Raw genomic sequence first — 18906 nt, 5'->3', positions numbered from 1 at the left:
TGTATTATTTTACATATTTCATGCCAACTGGGTTAACCAAATGCAACATGCGCTCTCAGCCAAAACATTTTTGATTATTTATGACACAGAGAGATTCCGGCAAACTGCTTCCGTGCATGTGACATTCTACAATTTGGTACATTCCTGTGATGGGTCTCTGTTTAGAGATAATCAGCCATATGTATATTTGGTTTCTAAAGACAAACATAGTGAAATAAATTAGAATTAACTTTAATGTAAACATAAATTTGTTCAAATACAAAACTCTTTTTAATACGGTCCATATTTGATCTAATTATAAAATACTTTCAAATAAATAAAATATACAAAATTTGTAGGAAAATATGTTAATTTAAATATGAGAATATTTCATTTAATTTCATCCACTCTCGGCGCAAATCTATTGGTATATGTTGGCTATTTTTCTACCGACTTGATTGTGTTAATTCATTTTGTATCGGGTGTCTTTGGCAGACAAGCACACCGACTGCATGCAAGTGTGGGAGTGGCATGCAAGAAGAAAAGCATTCAGTCGCTACTCAATTAGACCTGAATTGGGGAAATGCTTATAGACACTTGCGCAATAAACACGATTCACACTCAATTTTTCTTAAGAGGAGAGCTGAGTGGGGGATGATGGACTTCATAAAAAAAAGAAACCAAGCAAAACCCTTAAGAAAGAACAGAAGAAGGATATTCATCCAACCGGAAGAGGAGAGGAACGTCTAAAAGGGAAGCGAAAATGCCGAAATGAATTTTCAGACACTGAATTATGCTCTCCTTCCCAACCTATTCCCCCATTCTATGTAATGCCTTGGGGCGGTCCCTTAATTACCTGCAATTTTGAAGCCGCAAAAAAGGGCTACAACGTGAGAAAAGCCAACAAAAGCTTTCTTTTATAAGGAGGTAGCTTCTTCAATAAGGCGTTTTAATTGCCGAGACTTTGTTGAAAGGACTCTGCTTAATGTATGGATTTTGTTGTCTACTCTTTTCGCTGTATATTTTTTAGCTTTTACCCAGTTCCCCGAATCCCGTTCTATGTCGTGTCGGTCTTTGGTAATAGAAGAAGGCAAAATGGGTTCCGTCCGGTCCGTCCGGCAATAGATATAATACGCCATAACTTAGCATAAATTACGCTGGCGTGGCTCTGGGGCAGCATAATTGCTGTTTATGCATACTTAATCAACTGGACCAAAGTCGAAATTCAAAGGATTTAATGGCACCGCAGATGGGATTCACTCTTCTTTGATTGGAGCTCAGCTCAAAGGCAAACCGGAGCAGAGGATTATGTGGCGGCACGAAAACTGCGAACTTAAATTAGTTTCTGGATTAAGATTGCCCGCTAGCTTACTGAAAATAAGCCAATGGCGAACTCCTGGGTTCGGAAATAGATTGGAAGGACGTATCCATACAAATTATAGACTGGGAATGCCACTGGCATGGCTATCTATCTGTCTGTATGGCTGCCACTCAGTTGAGGCAACCCTGTGAATATGGACATTTGTTAAAACAGCCAGAGAAACGGACACCAATTCCAGGAAGGAAAAGCAGGCGGAGGGAGGAGCAGAACGTACAGTAGTTTACTTTATTTGTTGCCGCCTCTGTCTGTGCTGCGTGGCTGGTATCGCCCTTTGGGTGTATTTATGAAACATTCTGCATTATTTATGCCACTCTTGGATTGTTGCCCCGAAACTAGCTAGCCAGGATTTACCAAGTTGTAGCACTGCCACACTGCCACACAGGGGCAGAGAAGCAGAGGGAGCACATTTAAAGCACATTAAGGGCAGCTGACTTGACCTTTGGCCGCCTTAATCCTCCTTCAATCCGCTCTGCGGACGGCTTGACGGCACTCGTGAGGTTCTGTCCTGCTTCGGAAAATCTGTCTCTAATTGAAAGGAAATTTCGTGCAAATGTGTCCCTAATTAAGGTTACAGCAGTTGCTCCTAAAAGTTTTCCAGCCAAAAACAAGTAATTAGCTGATGCCAAAGAACGGGGCATGGCCATGCTGCTTTCGACCATTTAAGTACTCAATAAACAGCCCAATGAACAACCTTGTGAACGTTAAATGGGGCGGCAAGACTACAAATAAACAGCAGCAAAGGCGCGACAATTTGGCAGAACACTTCGCAGATGGACCCTCGATCAATGCCGAAATTCCCTTGAGTGGTAGCTGCTTCCTTTCCCTTTCCGTTTCTGCATCTTTAATTAAGTTATGGTTCTTTTTAATTGCTCATTACGCGTGAATGTTGGCAGAGCTACCATAAGTGCGAGGGCGGACAGAAGCCGCGTGGGTGCCTCTGCCTCCGACTTGCCCCAGTCAGATTCTAATGCAATTTTCATGTTGCACATACAAAGCAGGAGCGGCCCGGCGCGGCAGCCAACGCACCGCCCAGAGAAATTTGTTTATTTATGCCATGTGATGCTTTTGTGGCAGTTGGAACGGTGCCACATGTGAGGGAAAGGCAGCCACACACCGAGAACGACAACGACGGCAGCGGCAGCAGCAATGTCGCCACATAAATATTACGCATACGCAGCGTGGCAGGCAGTCTGGGAAGAAACCGCTAACCTGGTTTGCCCATTAGAATGCACGAGCCCAGGCACTGCACAGACCCCGATTCGATAAATGCATGCCATTTGTATGTAGATGGCATGGCCTTTTATTTGAGGCACCTACGAACTTGGCAGAGTGCAGTGGAAACGAACAGTCTTAGGGTATAGATTTTTCATTGCTTTTATGGATATTTTCCTCTCTATCTATGGGAATCAAATGAAATCCAAACTCCTACTTAATTTTGTTTATGGAAAATAACCTAAAAATGATATTTGATAAGTGTTTAACAATCATCGAGCAGAATGATCTAAAGAAGTGGCAATTAAATTAAATAAAATTAAATCAAAACCGTGACCTAGTTGGAAGTGCACCAATTAAGATCAATTAAAATACTTCGTTTTCACTTGAGTTTTCAACATTTTATAATAAATTATTTACTTTTTAGGCGGGTGTTTTTTTTTTTTTTTAAGTAAGTTATATCCAAATGTTTTTTTTTATTTTATTCCTTTGCAGTTCTGAAAAGCTAATGAGTGCAGCTATGAATCGGGCTTAAAATCCTTTTAAGTTTAAGTTTACTGTCTGGAAATAATTATCTTTTAAATGCAAAATGTATCATCTGTTGCAGAACTGTTGTCCAAGTTGTGACCTAAAAAGTTCAGGAAATTTGGAAATAAATTTGAAGCGATTCAGTCTTATATTTATATTCTCCTGTTCTACGAGCATCGCCAGGCATCGGGTCCAATGTGATTAAAGTTGGACTTATCCTGGAGTGTAGTGCGTAATCACTCAGAATCACACCAATTTAAGCAATTTTCCTTTCCTTACCCCCTTGCCATTATGGGTAGCACAAAATATTAAATAATAGAATCGATAATAAAAAAAAAAATTCAGAATTATATTGTTTATCAATAGTTTACAGGAAACAAATTAACTTATTGGAAAAAATGTTGTGCTGGTTGCAAGAACCCGTTTTTCCATTTAAAATGAATTTTTTCTTAAATTTGTTCAAAATTGACGAGGAAGCATTACAAACGTATGATTTTAAAATTAATTGGTTTCTTGTTGGTTAGTGAGTTAGTTAGTATGGACTTTTGTTTGAAATATAGATTAGACTAATGGGATAACATTTGCGAAAACGCCCGACTATAGAAGTCACAATTGCGTCCAATTTCAGAGTGCGCCTGTTTTTTTGTCGCTGGGTTTAATATTAAAATCATCTCATATCGTATTAAAAGTCGTTTAAGACATCGGCTCCATTCCAGATAAAATATTGAGTGCTAAAAACGATTATTCTTATTTATGCGTTTATCTAAATGTCTTCTCTAATCGTAATTTTCTCGCTTAAGAAAATGCAACTAATTTGTCAGCTAACTGTATAATCGCTCGAAGCTCCAACAAAGTTGTAATTTTCCCACCAAATTTTGAGAAAGGCCAAACGCGGAGTCGTCTGCCTCCTCCGCGCGCCGACCTGTTGCTGCCGACGTTTGTCAAAGTCTGCGGTGCCCGCCCAGCGCCGCACATGATTTAATAAGAATTAAGTATGCCGCACTATTTTGTGGCTCTGTGGCAGGCTGGGGTTCTGAAGACGAAGCGAGGGAAGAAGAGCTTCCATTTAAAATTGTAAATGACATGTGATGTGCGCCCGTCAACACTCCTGGCCAAAAATGTCGAAAAGTGTTTGACAAGCGACTTCCGGTTCAGATAAAGTGCGAGTGTGCCTGCGTGAAGTGTCAATCGGGGAGCGGGGCAAAGCCAAGCGGCTTTGCGCGGCGTTGACAAATTTATTTGGGGGCACATGTCTCGCCTGGCTTTATTTGTAACTGAGGGCGGAGGCTTCTTGTTGCAGACTAATGTTAATGGTAACAAGTGTCTGACAAGTGTTTGAGAAACGTAGAGGAGTAGGGTCTTGAGCATGAGCATGGCAATTTGTGCGAGATTTATGGGACTGGCTGCTCAAGTACCCAGAGGAGGCAACGGAACGCTCCCTTTGGGTTTATCTAAAGAGCATATCGGTGTACGCTTCTAAAAGATGCTGCAAATCATAAGCAAAGCAAAGCACAGCAAAAGTAACAAGAAGTGAAGCCGAAACGGAAGTGACCACCAACAGGTGTCCCTGGCCATGCAACGACCCATGTCGAACACTTGTGTTCGTGGCATGCCGCCCCGTTAATTTATGGCATACTCTCCGCCCATGACAGGCTGCATCTCCCGCTGAGCAACGTTGCAATTGATTAACGTCAGCATTGCAAATTAAGCTGAACAGAGAGTGCCCCATGCCACATGCCACATGCCACATGCCCCATGTCCCATGCCCCAAGCTCTTCGGTGTGGCTATGGCTATGGCTGTGGCTGTTTCTGTTGCTGTTGCTGTTTTGAGCTTGGTTGTTATCAAAGAGATGCACAGAGAAACACACACCTCACCTCTCATGAGCACCTGTAAGAAGTATATGTGATGCTTCATTAGCGTTGACAGGGGCACAAAGGAGCTGTGCTGGTGGCTGTGCGGCAAACGGAACTGTCACCCGCAGACCCCTACCAAAAAACACACACAGCCTTTGCCTCGTTAGCCTGTCAACCACAATCGAGGCAGAGGCAGCAGCAACAACAAGAAAAGTTTGAGAAAGAGAGAGAGGGAGAGCAACTATTTCTTGAAGTTGCCCCAATAATTCCTTCAAGTAACGATCCCAGTGAGGTGCCCACGACTAAAAGCTGCCACAAGAATGCCGCGGGCAAGCCGGCAGAATCACGACTCTCCAAAAGGGAGCCAGGAATGGTCATGACAAGCCTCCGCTATCTGGCAACGGGCAGATGCTGCTGCTGGTTCGCTTTGAAATGTTTGGCCAGCAGACAAATAAGCTGATGTTGATTGTTTCTGCTGCTGCAGACAACAGTAGCAGCAGCAGCAATAGCAGCAGCAGCAACAGCGGCACGTAAACGATACTGACGGGCCCAGTGGATAGCCTGTCCCTGTCCATCTGGCCAGGCGAAACTTAATTTCTACATTTGCTGGCAGATAAAGACGTGGCTCGAAGAGACGGCAGCGCTGTGTGGGTAAACGGGTAGCCGCCCCGCACAGTGGGCCACAGCAGGCATCTAGCACGCATCTATTCCATTAGACGCTTTTAGTGATTGTTAAGTTCCAATTAACAACTTTTTCTGCCAGGTCGGATGCCGATGCCGATGCCGATTGCCGACGGGATGGCATCGATGGATGGATGGATGGATGGATGGATGGAGATGGATGGGATGGAATGGAAGCTGCCTTTAAAGGCAAATCCACTGTTACCGCTGATGACGGTGCCGGTGCCGGTGCCGGTGCCGGATCGGCTTCACTGCCTCGGAGCCGCCCTGAGCACAAGATGTTGGCCATGTCTTCAAACGTTAATTGAACCCGCACACACTCTGGACTGGTCCAACATAGGCATACCCCATCCGAGAGCCACATAAGCTGTGTAGCTTGTTTGTTTTGGCTTTGTCACTGCCCCCCGCACTGCCGGACGCAACTGTTGCACGCCAATGCCCCATAAGCATTTAACCACTTGCTGTGTGAGTCACGTTGCCGTGTAGCGCACGCGAGACACCAGGCCAGGCTGTCTTGCCAGCGATTTTCCTGCATTGTAATTCTTTATGATGTCCAATAACAATTAGTTTTAATTCTCCTGCTTTGCTTATGTCCTTGGCCTCAGCCCCGGCTCAACTGCCACTGTCAATGATGATCTCTATCCCCATCATCATCATCCGATCATCGTGGCCACATCACGAGCATAATGAAAATTAATTGGAAAACTGATTGAAATTGTGCACTGAGCAGTTCAATCAGCGAGAGCCTTTTGCTATTGTTTAGATTCATGTGATGTTGGGAAAATTCGTCTGGCGGCTTAGGCTTTTGAGGGAAAAGGCGATTTTCATTTTTATGTATGCCGACAAAAATAGCTCAAAATTGCAATTAATTTGAAAATGTTTAATACAATAAACACTGCCCGGCGATGAGCGAAGAACGAAGAGCGCCGGTAATGATACCCAAATCCATATATGTACGATTGTCTGTTATGAAATGAAGTTGTTGGGCGATTTTGACAGCAAATGAATTGGCAGGGGTGGCAGGGGGCGGCAAGCATCTCCGTAGGAAACGCCAATCAATGTGGAATTGCCACATTTGATGAGGGTATGTCGGGGATTGTGACCGATTGCCTGTGCATTTGTATTACAAGTTTTAATGGATTTAAAATGAAGAGTGAACTAAGCTGATTGATTAGTACAATTATTTTATATATTTTACGTAGAAAATTATTTTCTGTTTCTCCTAACGAAATATGTATCTTTAAACATAATACCATAAGATGCTCGTATGAGACCATAAGTGTCGGCTAAAAAGAAGTGAAGAGCGTTTGTTTTTGGAACTGTTTGGCAATTGAAGAAATGCTGAAATTGTAATATTTACTCTTAGATTTTAAAATACATACAAGGCACCAAATATTTAGTCCGAGAGTGGAAATTATACATTTTGATATTAAAATACAAATATTTGATATATTTTCTTATTTACAATAAATATATTTCCTACAAATTTAATATATTATATTTATTTTAAAGAGTTTTACGTTTTTATTAGCTATGAGGCTTATAAAGACTTTTTAATAAACTCTCGCCTAAATCAAAGTGTACGCTATTTAATTTCACTAATAAATCGAAGATTCAACTTAAGTATGGATGTGTTTCTTTCTACTGTGCCATTACATAGTTATATTTTATCTGTTATAGTTAATCTGATTCAAGTTTGGGTAGCAAATGCCACACCATAGTCGGGGCTAGTAATACTATAATTTTTATCTTCCATACTTTACTTTTTACAAGTGAAAATGAGTGTTGTCACACTGCTGTACAAATGAATGGCTGAGAGGTACTGCGAGAGATAGTCGTATAAGTGTATGCGGCCTTAGAATCAGATACTTCCTGAATGGTCAACTAAAGAGGTATGATTTATTTTCTTTCAGCGTCATTCATTCAGTTAAAGGCTGCACAGATGCATTATACTCTTTGTACCAGTATATTATCTCTGATAATATTTACTTATTTTCCGTTGGAAGCCAAACAATGAGATATATTTACATTTAAATGCATTTGTCTCACCCATACGAGGGGATACAGGTACAGATACAGATACAGATACAGATACAACAAGATGGATCAAAAGATTCGCGTGCATCTTTCTGGCTGAAAGAGATAGCGGTGGGCCAGAATTTATTGTTTAAACTAAAAGCAAATTCACTTCGGCCCACTATATATGATTCTGTCTGCAGGTTACGTGCGGGTATCTATGACATCCATATACCTATGGTGCAGTTTGGCGCCACAAAAGCGTATAATGGCTACACCAAATGGCGAATTCGGCTGACGGCTGTCGTCTGTCGGCTGATGGCAAATTGTTTGCTTTGGCCAGGCGCTGGCTCAACTTGTTACAGGGAGTGACAAATGGCGGCAGATATATCATGATCATCGCATAATGATGATAGTGTCGCTTCGTGCTGTGCCATGAAATCATCGATTGTACGCGCGTAACAATTAAAGACACTTCCACCGATCCCCAAGATTTATGACCTTGCAACGTGCGTCAGCATCTACTTCGGGGAGTGGGCGTGGCCGAGTTGGAAATCACAAATGAAACGGAATGAAATGAAATAAAAGGAATTTGGCCATTGATTTATGCAGCTGCTGCTTCATGAGATCTACACATTGAATAGATTGGCTGGCCCTCACTAAATCCTTTGAGCATTTCTAGCCCCAAATACAGATTTGCATAATGGCCGAGGCGTCGGCATCGAGAAAAAGTCTTCAATTTGGAACGATGAAGGATGATGGCGTTCCATTCATTCTTTTCTCACCCAAGGAGAGGTCCTGGCCGACACCGAAGTCAAACAAAAGAATCATAATTTCCGGTTCCCTACACTTCATCCACCGCCACTTCTCTTGCTCCCCTGGGCTCCATGTGTGGGGAAATATTTGTCCCATTGTGCGGCAACTTACCGAAAAGGGGGGCTCGTCTCTTGCTGCTGGGTGGAAATTCTTCTAAGCAACTTGCCGCATATCCTGAAGCGATGCAGTGGCTCTGGTGCCGGTCCTGGTGCTGCTCCTAGGTCTTGGTCCTTTTCCCGGCACTAGTCCTTGTCCTGACTGCAGCCAAGCGTCGCTCGTTGACGTTGTCGTTGTCAGCAGTTAATTGAATTAGTTGTTAATTTATGGCGATGTTTTCACTGGGAATTTCGTTTGTGAATGTGTGTGCGGGCCGGAGTTCTGCAGAGCAGCTCTCTGTGGAGTGGAGGTATGCCAAGGACTTTCCCAGCGAGACTTTCGAGCTGGGGCTCTGGCCCTTGCTCTCTTTTGTGTCACAATACGGCGCGGAAGCCAGGAGACTTGAGTTGATTAAATGTCTTTCCCGCCACCCAAATTGGCATTTAAGCAACTAGGAACGCGGCCGATGAGATAACCGAAAGCCAAGGTGCAAAGGCGAGAGGGAAATCATAAACGTGTCGGTCTTCTTCGGGTGAGAGTGAAACTTTTTATTGTGTTCCCATTTAATTTTAGTGTGCAATTTAATTTCGCGTTTCTGTTCGAGGTCTTGTTCACGTTCTCGCACTCGTACTTCTCGGTGGTCGGAAGTTGTGCCCCGGCCCGGCCAGATGCCCGTGGAGCGTTCTGAGTACGCGGCAGTTGAATTTCAACTGAAATCCGCATGCCACACAGCAGAAGCCGGCCCCAACAATGTTGCCAGCGAGCATGTTGCCACTGCCACCCAGTGGCAACCACTGCTACCTAGCCAGAAGGCACTAGCACTAGGCTCAACTGAAAGGAGGAGCAGGAGCTTTTGCAGAGCTTTCCGCTCTGGTGCATTCGCCACTGGGTGGGTCGCAGTTGTTGCTCGCGACATGTTGCGTTGCGTTTGATTGCTGATTACAGAACGGTCGAAGCTGATAAGCAGCCCGGGACTGGGACTGTTCTTGTGGATTATTGGTCTCCGTTGCTCGTGTTTATGGTTGAACTTGTAGGTTGGCGCCACTCATAAATCTTGAGTTTCTTAATAGCTCCCCTAATTGCTGCCAACATCTAATTTTAATTAAATTTCAGACTAACAGCGATCCAAATAATTCTTCAGAGCAAATAAAAGGGGGAAATGACTTAAGTAAATACTTTTGAATTGGGTTTCATACAGAGTAAAAGCATTCAGCGCACACTTGTTGATAGTCGGGAAGGTTGACCGGTCTTTCGGTTTACATTTTGAATCCTTTTACAAGTTTAGAATGACTTGAAAGCTTAGAAAGCTCATTCTGGCCTGCCCGATAAAAGCCAGATTTTGTGAGCCAACGTTATGCTGTCATGGATAATGTGAACTAACAGTTGTGGTAACTGTATCAGAATTAACAGTGGCCGTTAGCCACTCTATTAGCCACTGCAAGCTTTATAAGCTTAATAGAGAAGTACTTTTCTCTCAGTCCTGTGGTCCGAATGTGCATTAAAATACATTATTGCTATATATGAATGGAAATAGCTATGTTTTAAATTTGTATTCAGTATCAAATATAAGCATTAATGAATATATTGAATTAGTGTACCCCGAAAAATGGTAGACGACTCTTCCCGGACCGAACTATACATACATATGTCGTTGAGGCGTTTAGATAGAGTTTAGCAAAGATTGGAATCAGTTGGTTATGTACACTACTTGATAGATTGTTTCCCATGGTGTTTGAACGAGTAGGGAGATAGCAGCAACCTGTATCTGTTGCTTCTTCAGATAATAAATCGCTTGTCTGGTAATAGTCAGTGATAAGTGCTGTCACACACACCTGCCCTGCCCTGTTCTGATAATAGTGCTGCAATTGCCAGTAATTGATAGAGCAAGCGATCCGATGCGAAAAGAAAACGAAAGGACTGGAAACCAACACTGGACTGAGAACTCGAACGTCTTGTTGTTGCCAAATCAGCGCCCTAGACAGTTATCAGTTGATTGCCCGACCGCTAATCCATAGGCAAACAGTTGAATAGCTCAAAGTCTTCAGCAGAAGCATTTTATTGACAAGTCTCAGTAAATTCCATCGCTGCCTGCTTAGGTGACAGTATAGGTAAAGGCAAAGCCCGCCTCCGATTGCCTGTAAACGTCGTCGCTGTTGAAGAGCACCAGCAGGGGCCCAGGATTATTGGCTGAAAGAGATACCGAGACGTTGTATATAAGAAATAGACGGGTAGGCAATTCATCTGAATGCCACTGAATATCTCGCAAAGATCTCAAGCTTTAAGCATGAAGTGTTTATGGCAGCTTTGCTATAAAAAAAAGCTGCTTGAGTACTCACTTGATATAACCACATCCTTCTGGATGGAGCCGCAGAAGTAGGTGGCGTGCTTGTGGCTATCCTCGAGGGTGGCCTGGGGCACCATGAGGAAGTCGGCATCGAGATCGCTGGTGCTGTCGCTGCTGTAGCAGGAGTTGTCGGTCAGCAAGGTGTTGGCTGACTCCTGAGCCCCAACGTTAAAGTGGTAGGCGCGGATGCTGATGTGGCAAGGAGTTTAGGGTAAAGTAGGAATCGCTTGCAGATTAGTGCTCCTAGATTGCTTACTTCAGTTCGGTGGTAGTTTCAGTGCGACGGAAACAGATGGCGTAGTTCATGCGGGAGGGATAGATACCGGCGCCCTCGTTGTAATTGAAGGACTTGACGACTCCCTTGGCCTGGGGGAAGTACTGCAGGCAGCCGGGTGGGGCCACAAAGAAGCCATCCTTGATGGTGCTTGCCCTAGTCTCGACCTCCAGCTCGCGGACCGAGGCTCCTGCGGGACACTCCAGCTGCTGGATAGTCATGTCCCAGTAGGGCGTTGGCAGGCCAGTGGAGCCGGCGCGATTAGCCAAAACAACTGATAGATCCACGACGGATTCTCCATCGGTGGCGTTGAAGGGTACATAGATGTGCTGCCAGACTTCGGTTCCGCACAGCTTCAAACCGTTTACCTCGAAGTAGTCGTTGGTGCACTCGGCATAGGTCAGGCCCGTGCTCTGCTGCGTCTCCAGCGTGGGCTGGGCCAGAGTCATGGCGAAATCGATGCGCAGCTGGCAAACGTACTTGCTGTAGGCCTTGATCTGGTACTCGCACTCTCGCGGCGGGTAGGTCGGATTCACCAGGTTGATGTTCTTCGAGGAGGTGGTTCCGCCACAGACTGGCGTCGCCACAGAGGCGGCCTGTGCGGCAGCCACAGCCACGAGCAGGAGGAAGGTGCTTGCAATGTAGTCGTTCATTGTTCTGGAACTCCTGAGTTATCGCTGCACGGGCTCTTTTATGGAGCCCCCTCAGCTGCGATTCGCCAACTATCGCTGACAGTCGCACAGCTAATTAGCAATGTTTCAGTGTCGCCAAACACGATCGATAAGGTTTATCGCGGCACCTGCTATTTGTCAAGAGAGAAGCAATTTTCCCAAACATTTAACTCAGACAACTCATTGAGTCCCTCATTTCTTTCTACTATAAATAAACGATCAAAATACCGGTATAGAGGTGTTCGATAAAGCTGCATACCAGAGCAGTAAATAGCTTGCCCAAACATTGTACCGGGTATGTTTTTATTACTGATTCGAAGGATCTCCCTCTTGGAGTTTCAATCATTAATTTGTGTCCTTAGTTAGTTCAAAAAGAGACACAAGAGCGAAAGCATCGAAAATTGTTCTTTATTTATTTACATATATTAATGGAAAACTCCGCTGTCGATACGTCTGTAGGTTGAAGTATAAGCAATCAAAGTCGAGCAGGAGCAGGAGGAAGGTGCTTGCAATGTAGTCGTTCATTGTTCTGGAACTCCTGAGTTATCGCTGCACGGGCTCTTTTATGGAGCCCCCTCAGCTGCGATTCGCCAACTATCGCTGACAGTCGCACAGCTAATTAGCAATGTTTCAGTGTCGCCAAACACGATCGCTAAGGCTTATCGCGGCCCAAGGGGCACCTGCTATTTGTCAAGAGAGAAGCAATTTTCCCAAACATTTAACTCAGACAACTCATTGCGTCCCTCATTTCTTTCTACTATAAATAAACGATCAAAATACCGGTATAGAGGTGTTCGATAAAGCTGCATGCCAGAGCAGTAAATAGCTTGCCCAAGCATTGTACCGGGTATGTTTTTATTACTGATTCGAAGAATCTCCCTCTTGGAGTTTCAATCATTAATTTGTGTCCTTAGTTGGTTCAAAAAGAGACACAAGAGCGAAAGCATCGAAAATTGTTTATTTACATGTATGTATTAATGGAAAACTCCGCTGTCGATACGTCTGTAGGTTGAAGTATAAGCAATCAAAGTCGATTGGTACACTCTCATCTATTTATATTCCCTGCTCAAAATTCCATTTTGTTTTACCGATGATCCTCAAAAGATATCCCACTACGTGCCTTTTTTGTAAAATAATCAACAACACCGACCGAAATTTGAAATTAGACTATTTCTTGCAGTAAAAAACCTTTTTGTTTCGGAATTGAAGATCTATTTGCCATTTCCAGCTTTTATTGTGCAATTCTGCCTGTAACAGATAGGTATTTTGTAATTTCATTCACAAAGCATTTATCTTCGAGAATGATGTGTCTGCGTAGCACGTTTTCATTTTTTGACATCATCAGCAATGATTGCTCATCATCGTTGGTCGCACTATCATCACCATCTTCATTCGGTGTGATGACACTCGATAATGAGATACCCATGGTGAGAACTGAATAGTGTGTATGTGTATACATTCTCCTACTCTAACACGGATAGTACAGACAGAGGGGAGAGTGGGCAAACATAACCCAGTTTCAGCGGATCGAAGATCACAATAATTAACATTTCGTTTAGGTTCAATGACTGGGCTGGGCAAACAAGTTAATAGAAGCAACTAGCGTGCTTTTGAATATTCATGGGGCGCTGAGAGAGTGCTGGTACTGGTACTGGTACTGGGAACTTCTTACTTCTTACCAAATATTGACACGGCTGGCTTCTAACACGAAAATCTCATCACCGCATCGGTGTTGTCAGAGGCGTTGCCTCTTTCATGGCTGCTTCTGCTGCTGCTGCTATTGCTGCTGCCCCCGCCATCCGACGTATAAAAGCAGCCCACGGACCGGGAGACTCTCACAGTTGATGTGAAAGTATAGCCGGGAAAAGAACAAAGCCAAAAATTATATTATGATTGTAACTTCGCTGCTACTCGTGTGGTGCATGGCATACGCTCATGCGGAGACCTTGACCGACTTAACTGCAACGAATGCTACGGTCACGGGAGTGGTTGAGCCCGCTGGGATGTGGCGTCAGGCCAGAAGACGCAGCACTCTGGAGGATACTTGCATCACCACCAGCGGCATTACGGGCACCTGCCTCTCCCGTTTCAAGTGTATGCGGCAGTCGGGCACCGTCAATGGCTACTGCGGCACCTACGGAGTCTGCTGTGAAAGTGAGATTATTCGCCGGAAACCCGTGTACTCCAATGAAGACTAACTCTCCCTCTCCCCTCTTCTGCTCTTTAAACCAGCCAACATGCAGAGTGGATCGAGCACGCGTCAGAAGCGAACCATCATCAAGAACCCCGCAGCACTGACCGGCGATCTCAGCACCTACACCATCGAGGCGTTCAGCGTTAACGTCCAGCAGCTGCGCATCGACTTTGAGCAGTTCGAGCTGCAGCAGCCCATCCTGACGGACTCGATGCTGGAGTGTCAGGACTACTTCGAAGCGGGCGGCTTTAAGCTGTGCGGCGTCAACACGGGCCAGCACATCTATCTGCCTTTTAATGTGGCCGCCGGGATCGAGCAGGTGACCCTTACCTTTGCGGTACCCACACGCTGGACGGGCACCAATTGGCGTCTGATTGTGACCCAGCTGGAGGGTCCTGCGGCCAGCACCAAGCGCCGCTCTAGTGCAGCGAGCTCCTTCGCCGGAAGCACCAACACGCTACAGGATCTGCGCAGCATCTTCGCCTCGCACCACGCGGACTACGAGCTGCTGGCTCCGGCAGGCTGTCAGCAGTACTACACGGAGCTGACGGGCACTATTCGCAGCTTCAACTACCAAGCGATGATTGGCAGCAACTATATGCCCGATCTGAACTATAATATCTGCATCAAGTCGGTGGCCAGTGCCAGCATGATTGAGTTAGTGCAGTGGAGAAGAAGGGGAAAATCTTGAGGGTGAAGCATTGATGAATTTTCTAATATTCGTAGATACGCCTTCAGCAAATTCTCGACGGCGATGCAGATTGGAGATACGGAGGGCTACGACGAGTTCTGCCGGGCCACCGTCCACACGACGGGCAGACAGGAGGACTACCTCATGATACCGCAGGGCATTCTAGCCAAGAACACCGCCTATCAGCCCACCTACTACTGCGGCACCAATGACAACCTCTTGGTCTATGGTAAGTGAACGGTGGAGAGGGAGAGAGTAATCCTCTGATATTGAGTTACCTCTTCACAGCCTCGCCGCCCTACCTCATGCACTTCTCCAGCGACGAGATGACTCTGGATGAGGCCGTGGAGACGGGCTTCAGCCTGACGTATCGCCTCAGGACCTCAATCCTGTAGTCCTGCAGTCCGGTAGTCCGTTGACTGGCAGTTTGTTTTAAGTGGCCATTTAAATAGGTTTTTGATAGGTTTTTGTATCAGAGTATCCTAGAATTTAATAAACTAGATTCGAATGTCTTTAAGTGAAGTGAGAGCTAAAGCTCTTTCCATTGGTATTTCGCAATCGGTTAACGAGCTTGTCAGAGTTCAAACGAGGGGATTATGACAGGAGGCTGGGGGGTAACACATGTACATGTGTATCAAAGATACGCAAAAAGTTCGAGAAACGCATTAAGGAGCTCGTGTGCGGTCAGCGACACGATTATCCTTTTAGTTGCGTAATTAGTGTGATTATAGCCGAGCAGAGAAGCGAAGTGAAGCGCGGTCCGTTGAGGGGAAAGAGCGTGAAGGCTCCTCCGCGCCTCAGTCGTTGCCACACGCAACAGCACCCCCATAATGGAGATGAGCGACAAACAAATACAAATGTATAAAACGCACCATTGGCAGCATTGAGCTGTTAGCATCGAACCTCTCTCCCCCAGCTACCTTTCACTTTGACAAGGTGCTAGATTTTCTAATACGCTAATTGTTAGCCGCCCATTCCGTCCGCGATCTGGCCGCTTGCCCCATTGCTAGCTCAGCTCTGAGAACATCTCACCCCCGCACTGAGTCTCATGCCCTCATATGTGGCGTGGCACCCACTCCAGTCTCGGGAGTGGTGTAAATTGTAAAATAAGCCAATCGGGCACAGGCCCAATCCCAACGGTCAATATTGATGATTGGCTAGGGGGTCTCTTTATGGCTGGATTAGCGTGTTCGCACCTGCTGTGGACAGCCCTAAAAAGCGGGGGGCCTAGGCAAACACTCCCTGAACAGAGCGAATGGCAACTCAGAGGCTCCCCCTCGAAGCCCCCTCTCGATGGCAATCATTAATGGTTGCCAAAATGGAATAAAGGTAACTGAATAAATGGAAATAGTCGAGCGATACGTGTATTTATGAGCAAGCGACTTGTTCCATGGCCACTGACTCTTGATAACTATTATTTGGATTTATAAGACAGTACCCTGGTACCCTGGAGCCATGCCATGGTTGACTACGAGGCAATTTGTATTATTTTTTTAATTTTAGTTTTTTCATGTGTCTATTCTTTAGTAGAGAGCATAATCTCATCCGAGTTAGGTATTAAAATGTACGGAAGCAATCTTCTCCTCACATACAAGCAGCCGAAGGGTATCAGACTGTCGTTTCTTTTGTCTCGCTCGTTTTCGTTTCCCGTTTTTTCTTTATTTTTTTCTGGGGGCAAACAACAAGCAATAAAGCAAAGTTCCATTGGAATGGCCTGCAAGGGTTTCCGCAGGTACAAAACAGCTAAATGTTGCTCATAAATTAACGGAAAACTAAACTGCAAGCGAGAGAGGTGTGGCGGTGTGGCGGTGTGGGGAGTGTAAAGGAGAAGAAGTCGTGGCTAAGGCTAAATGCCGTGAGTGGCAAAAGATCGACGACAGGCAGCAGAAGGCAGCAGACAACGGCAACAGAAAGGGCGACGCGTCGCAGCTGCAGTGAAAATAACGAAAATGCATTTTAAAACCCAAAAAGCAAACGAGCTAACGAAAAGGGGAAAGGCGAGAGGCAGTACAAGAGAGAACCAGGAGCAGCATAACGCTGTCCTGCTTGGCAGTGTTCCACAGGACCAGGACCAGGACTGGCCACTCGCCGGACTGGTCATGGGACCACGGCCACCCTTTCGTTTTCCCCGTCTCCGGTTCTGTGTATTTAAGTAATGATTTTGCAAAATATGCGCAAAAGTGCCAACACCAACGCCCGGCAATATGGTGCCCTAAATGGACTGTAACCGGAAGTGCGAATAGCGTGCAGCTGGGACAAGCAGTTGACCAAGATAAGATGTTCGTCGCCTGGCGAGGAGGGGCGCGAGTCGGGGTCGGGTCTTTGGCTAAAGTCGGTCTTAAAGTGTTTAATGGACTTAAGCGACAATTTTGATGGCTAATCAGCGGAAAGGGAAAACTCTGCTACACAAAAGTTCACGCCAATTTGTCACGGTCTCACACAGATACTCGTACAAATACAGATACACAGTCGGACAAATGGTTGGAGATACTGATTCGGACTTGCCATTAAGTGTGCAAAATATATCCAAAAGTGGATCAGGGCTGACAACGAGGCCTGCCTGCAATTTTTGGCTCCCGGAAGTGGAAATGGAATTTGTAACGGACCATGTATCCCACCTCTCTTTCTGCACCTTTTCCAGTCCTTCTTTCTCGCTCTGTTTGCCACGTTCCCCTGTGCGTTTCGACTGTTGCCTTATCAACACATTGTTGCAAGCAGGCAGAGAGGCAGGCAGGCAGGCAGATGGAATGAAACGAAAATATTGAAGCTGTCCTTTGTGGCGGTCGCCTTTTATCGAACACCCCATGATCCGATGCCCCACTGACGGAGCCTTCATCCTCATAACACATAACATTTCTAACGACAAAAACTGTAAAATCGAAATACAATTGCCATTCATAGAGAGAGAGAGAGAGAGAGAGAGATACACAGCAAAAGAGACTGCGACAGAGATATAGACATAGAGTGCAGACTCCGTTCACGTGTGTCCTGGGTTACGTATTTTCGTTGATTTTCATGGCATATTTTACACTGCATGCAAATACACAAACACACACACACACAAACATTTGTATTTATGTATATGTTTGCATGTATATGAATGGGTGTATTGGCAGAGCAGCAAGAAATAAAATTGAAATGAAATATGCAAACACGAAAAATATGCGCCAGCCGAAAATATGCTACGAAAAAATTGCCCAGCACACACACACACGCTCAAGCAAATTGTGCAGCAGCAGGCACACACCTACAGTCACACACAAATGCACGGATACTCTGCAGAGTTGCACTGGCCGTTCGGCTGCGATTTATTGCATTATCAATAAAGTGAATAAATTTTGAGGTTATTGTGGCGTGATAACGGCAATTTTTTGCTCCTTCTTTTGTTTCTCCCACACGTACACATTTCCACGAATATATGTATGCCCCGGTATTGGCCTGGAATGGTAATACTGTGTAAATGGCGCTGTTAATTTAAAAATCACACCCCCCCACATATCTCCAACGCCCTAGAGAACAATTAACTGATTAAATGCTTAATTCGGCTCAAAGAGTCACCCCCCCTCCAAGCTCTTCCCCCCTTTAACAGATTTAGCTCGTTTCGAACCGGAAATACTCGTATAATCTCTTATCTGCCTGCCTGACAGAAGTAAAAGTGTTAACTAAAAACTTTTGTCTATTATTTTCTAAATTAAATGAAACTCAGCTAATTTAAGTTAAATTAAAGTAAGTAAAAGTTCACTTTTGCGGTATGTTTTGGTATTTTTATAGTTATGTTTTTCTTTACTCTTTTCTCCTATAAGAAAGATCATTCTTATAAAATGTTTTCCTCAAATATCTAAAAATAGCCTGTTAAGCTATTTATTTATGAAATATGAAGTGATTTATGGGAAAATGTGAGGTGATAAGGAAAAAAACATATATAAACAGCGACCAGTACTTAAATTTATTTCAAAAAAATAAACCAATAGAGATAATTCAATGTGTAAATACTCGATAGAAACATAAACTAGCCCTATTTCAAAATAAATGAAACGCTTTAGAATATTCTGTTCCGTTGCGCAGATCCTTGCATTTGAATTTTGCTAGATTAAGCCAAGTCGACTTCTATTCTTCTTAGCGAATCGCATAAACTCGCATAAAGCTGGGAAAATTTTTAGTTTTCTATC

General features: G+C 44.7%; 3 protein-coding genes across 5 annotated transcripts in view; 1 reads left to right on the top strand and 2 right to left on the bottom strand.

Moving 5' to 3' along the window:
* LOC108160895 (calcitonin gene-related peptide type 1 receptor) overlaps window positions 1-9281 on the bottom strand; it is a 33210-nt gene extending 23929 nt beyond the window's left edge. For 2 of the 3 annotated variants that reach the window (XM_017295166.2, XM_017295165.2), the window contains exon 1: window positions 8579-9280. The gene's annotated coding sequence lies outside the window, so the exon portion shown is untranslated. Of the gene's footprint in view, window positions 1-8578 lie in introns of all 3 variants that reach the window. The other variant, XM_033391732.1, reaches the window with a different exon arrangement.
* A 1305-nt stretch (window positions 9282-10586) lies between these two features.
* On the bottom strand, window positions 10587-11864 carry LOC108160873. Its single transcript, XM_017295135.2, has 3 exons — window positions 11164-11864; window positions 10900-11096; window positions 10587-10750 (listed from the first exon to the last, which is right to left on the bottom strand). Exons 1-3 carry the CDS (start codon window positions 11832-11834, stop codon window positions 10656-10658), a joined length of 963 nt encoding a protein of 320 aa, XP_017150624.1. The 5' UTR covers window positions 11835-11864; the 3' UTR covers window positions 10587-10655.
* A 1565-nt stretch (window positions 11865-13429) lies between these two features.
* Window positions 13430-15254, top strand: LOC108160872. The gene is made up of 4 exons (XM_017295134.2): window positions 13430-14006; window positions 14085-14703; window positions 14773-14966; window positions 15026-15254. The coding sequence occupies exons 1-4, from the start codon at window positions 13742-13744 to the stop codon at window positions 15130-15132; spliced, it is 1185 nt and encodes a 394-aa protein (XP_017150623.1). The 5' UTR covers window positions 13430-13741; the 3' UTR covers window positions 15133-15254.
* The last annotated feature ends 3652 nt before the right edge of the window (window positions 15255-18906 follow it).

The sequence above is a fragment of the Drosophila miranda genome, chromosome 3, assembly GCF_003369915.1.
Source record: "Drosophila miranda strain MSH22 chromosome 3, D.miranda_PacBio2.1, whole genome shotgun sequence".
Taxonomy (NCBI): domain Eukaryota; kingdom Metazoa; phylum Arthropoda; class Insecta; order Diptera; family Drosophilidae; genus Drosophila; species Drosophila miranda.
Note: the sequence above shows the minus strand (reverse complement) of the source record. Positions and strands in the feature narration are given on the sequence as shown.

Coding starts and splice junctions, on each gene's coding strand:
- LOC108160872 (XM_017295134.2), top strand. CDS start 13,742: ATGATTGTAACTTCGCTGCTACTCGTGTGGTGCATGGCATACGCTCAT. Junction 14,007..14,084: donor CTACGGAGTCTGCTGTGAAA/GTGAGATTATTC, acceptor TCTTTAAACCAG/CCAACATGCAGAGTGGATCG. Junction 14,704..14,772: donor GCCAGTGCCAGCATGATTGA/GTTAGTGCAGTG, acceptor TAATATTCGTAG/ATACGCCTTCAGCAAATTCT.
- LOC108160873 (XM_017295135.2), bottom strand. CDS start 11,834: ATGAACGACTACATTGCAAGCACCTTCCTCCTGCTCGTGGCTGTGGCT. Junction 11,097..11,163: donor GAAACTACCACCGAACTGAA/GTAAGCAATCTA, acceptor TTGCCACATCAG/CATCCGCGCCTACCACTTTA. Junction 10,751..10,899: donor GAAGGATGTGGTTATATCAA/GTGAGTACTCAA, acceptor TATCTCTTTCAG/CCAATAATCCTGGGCCCCTG.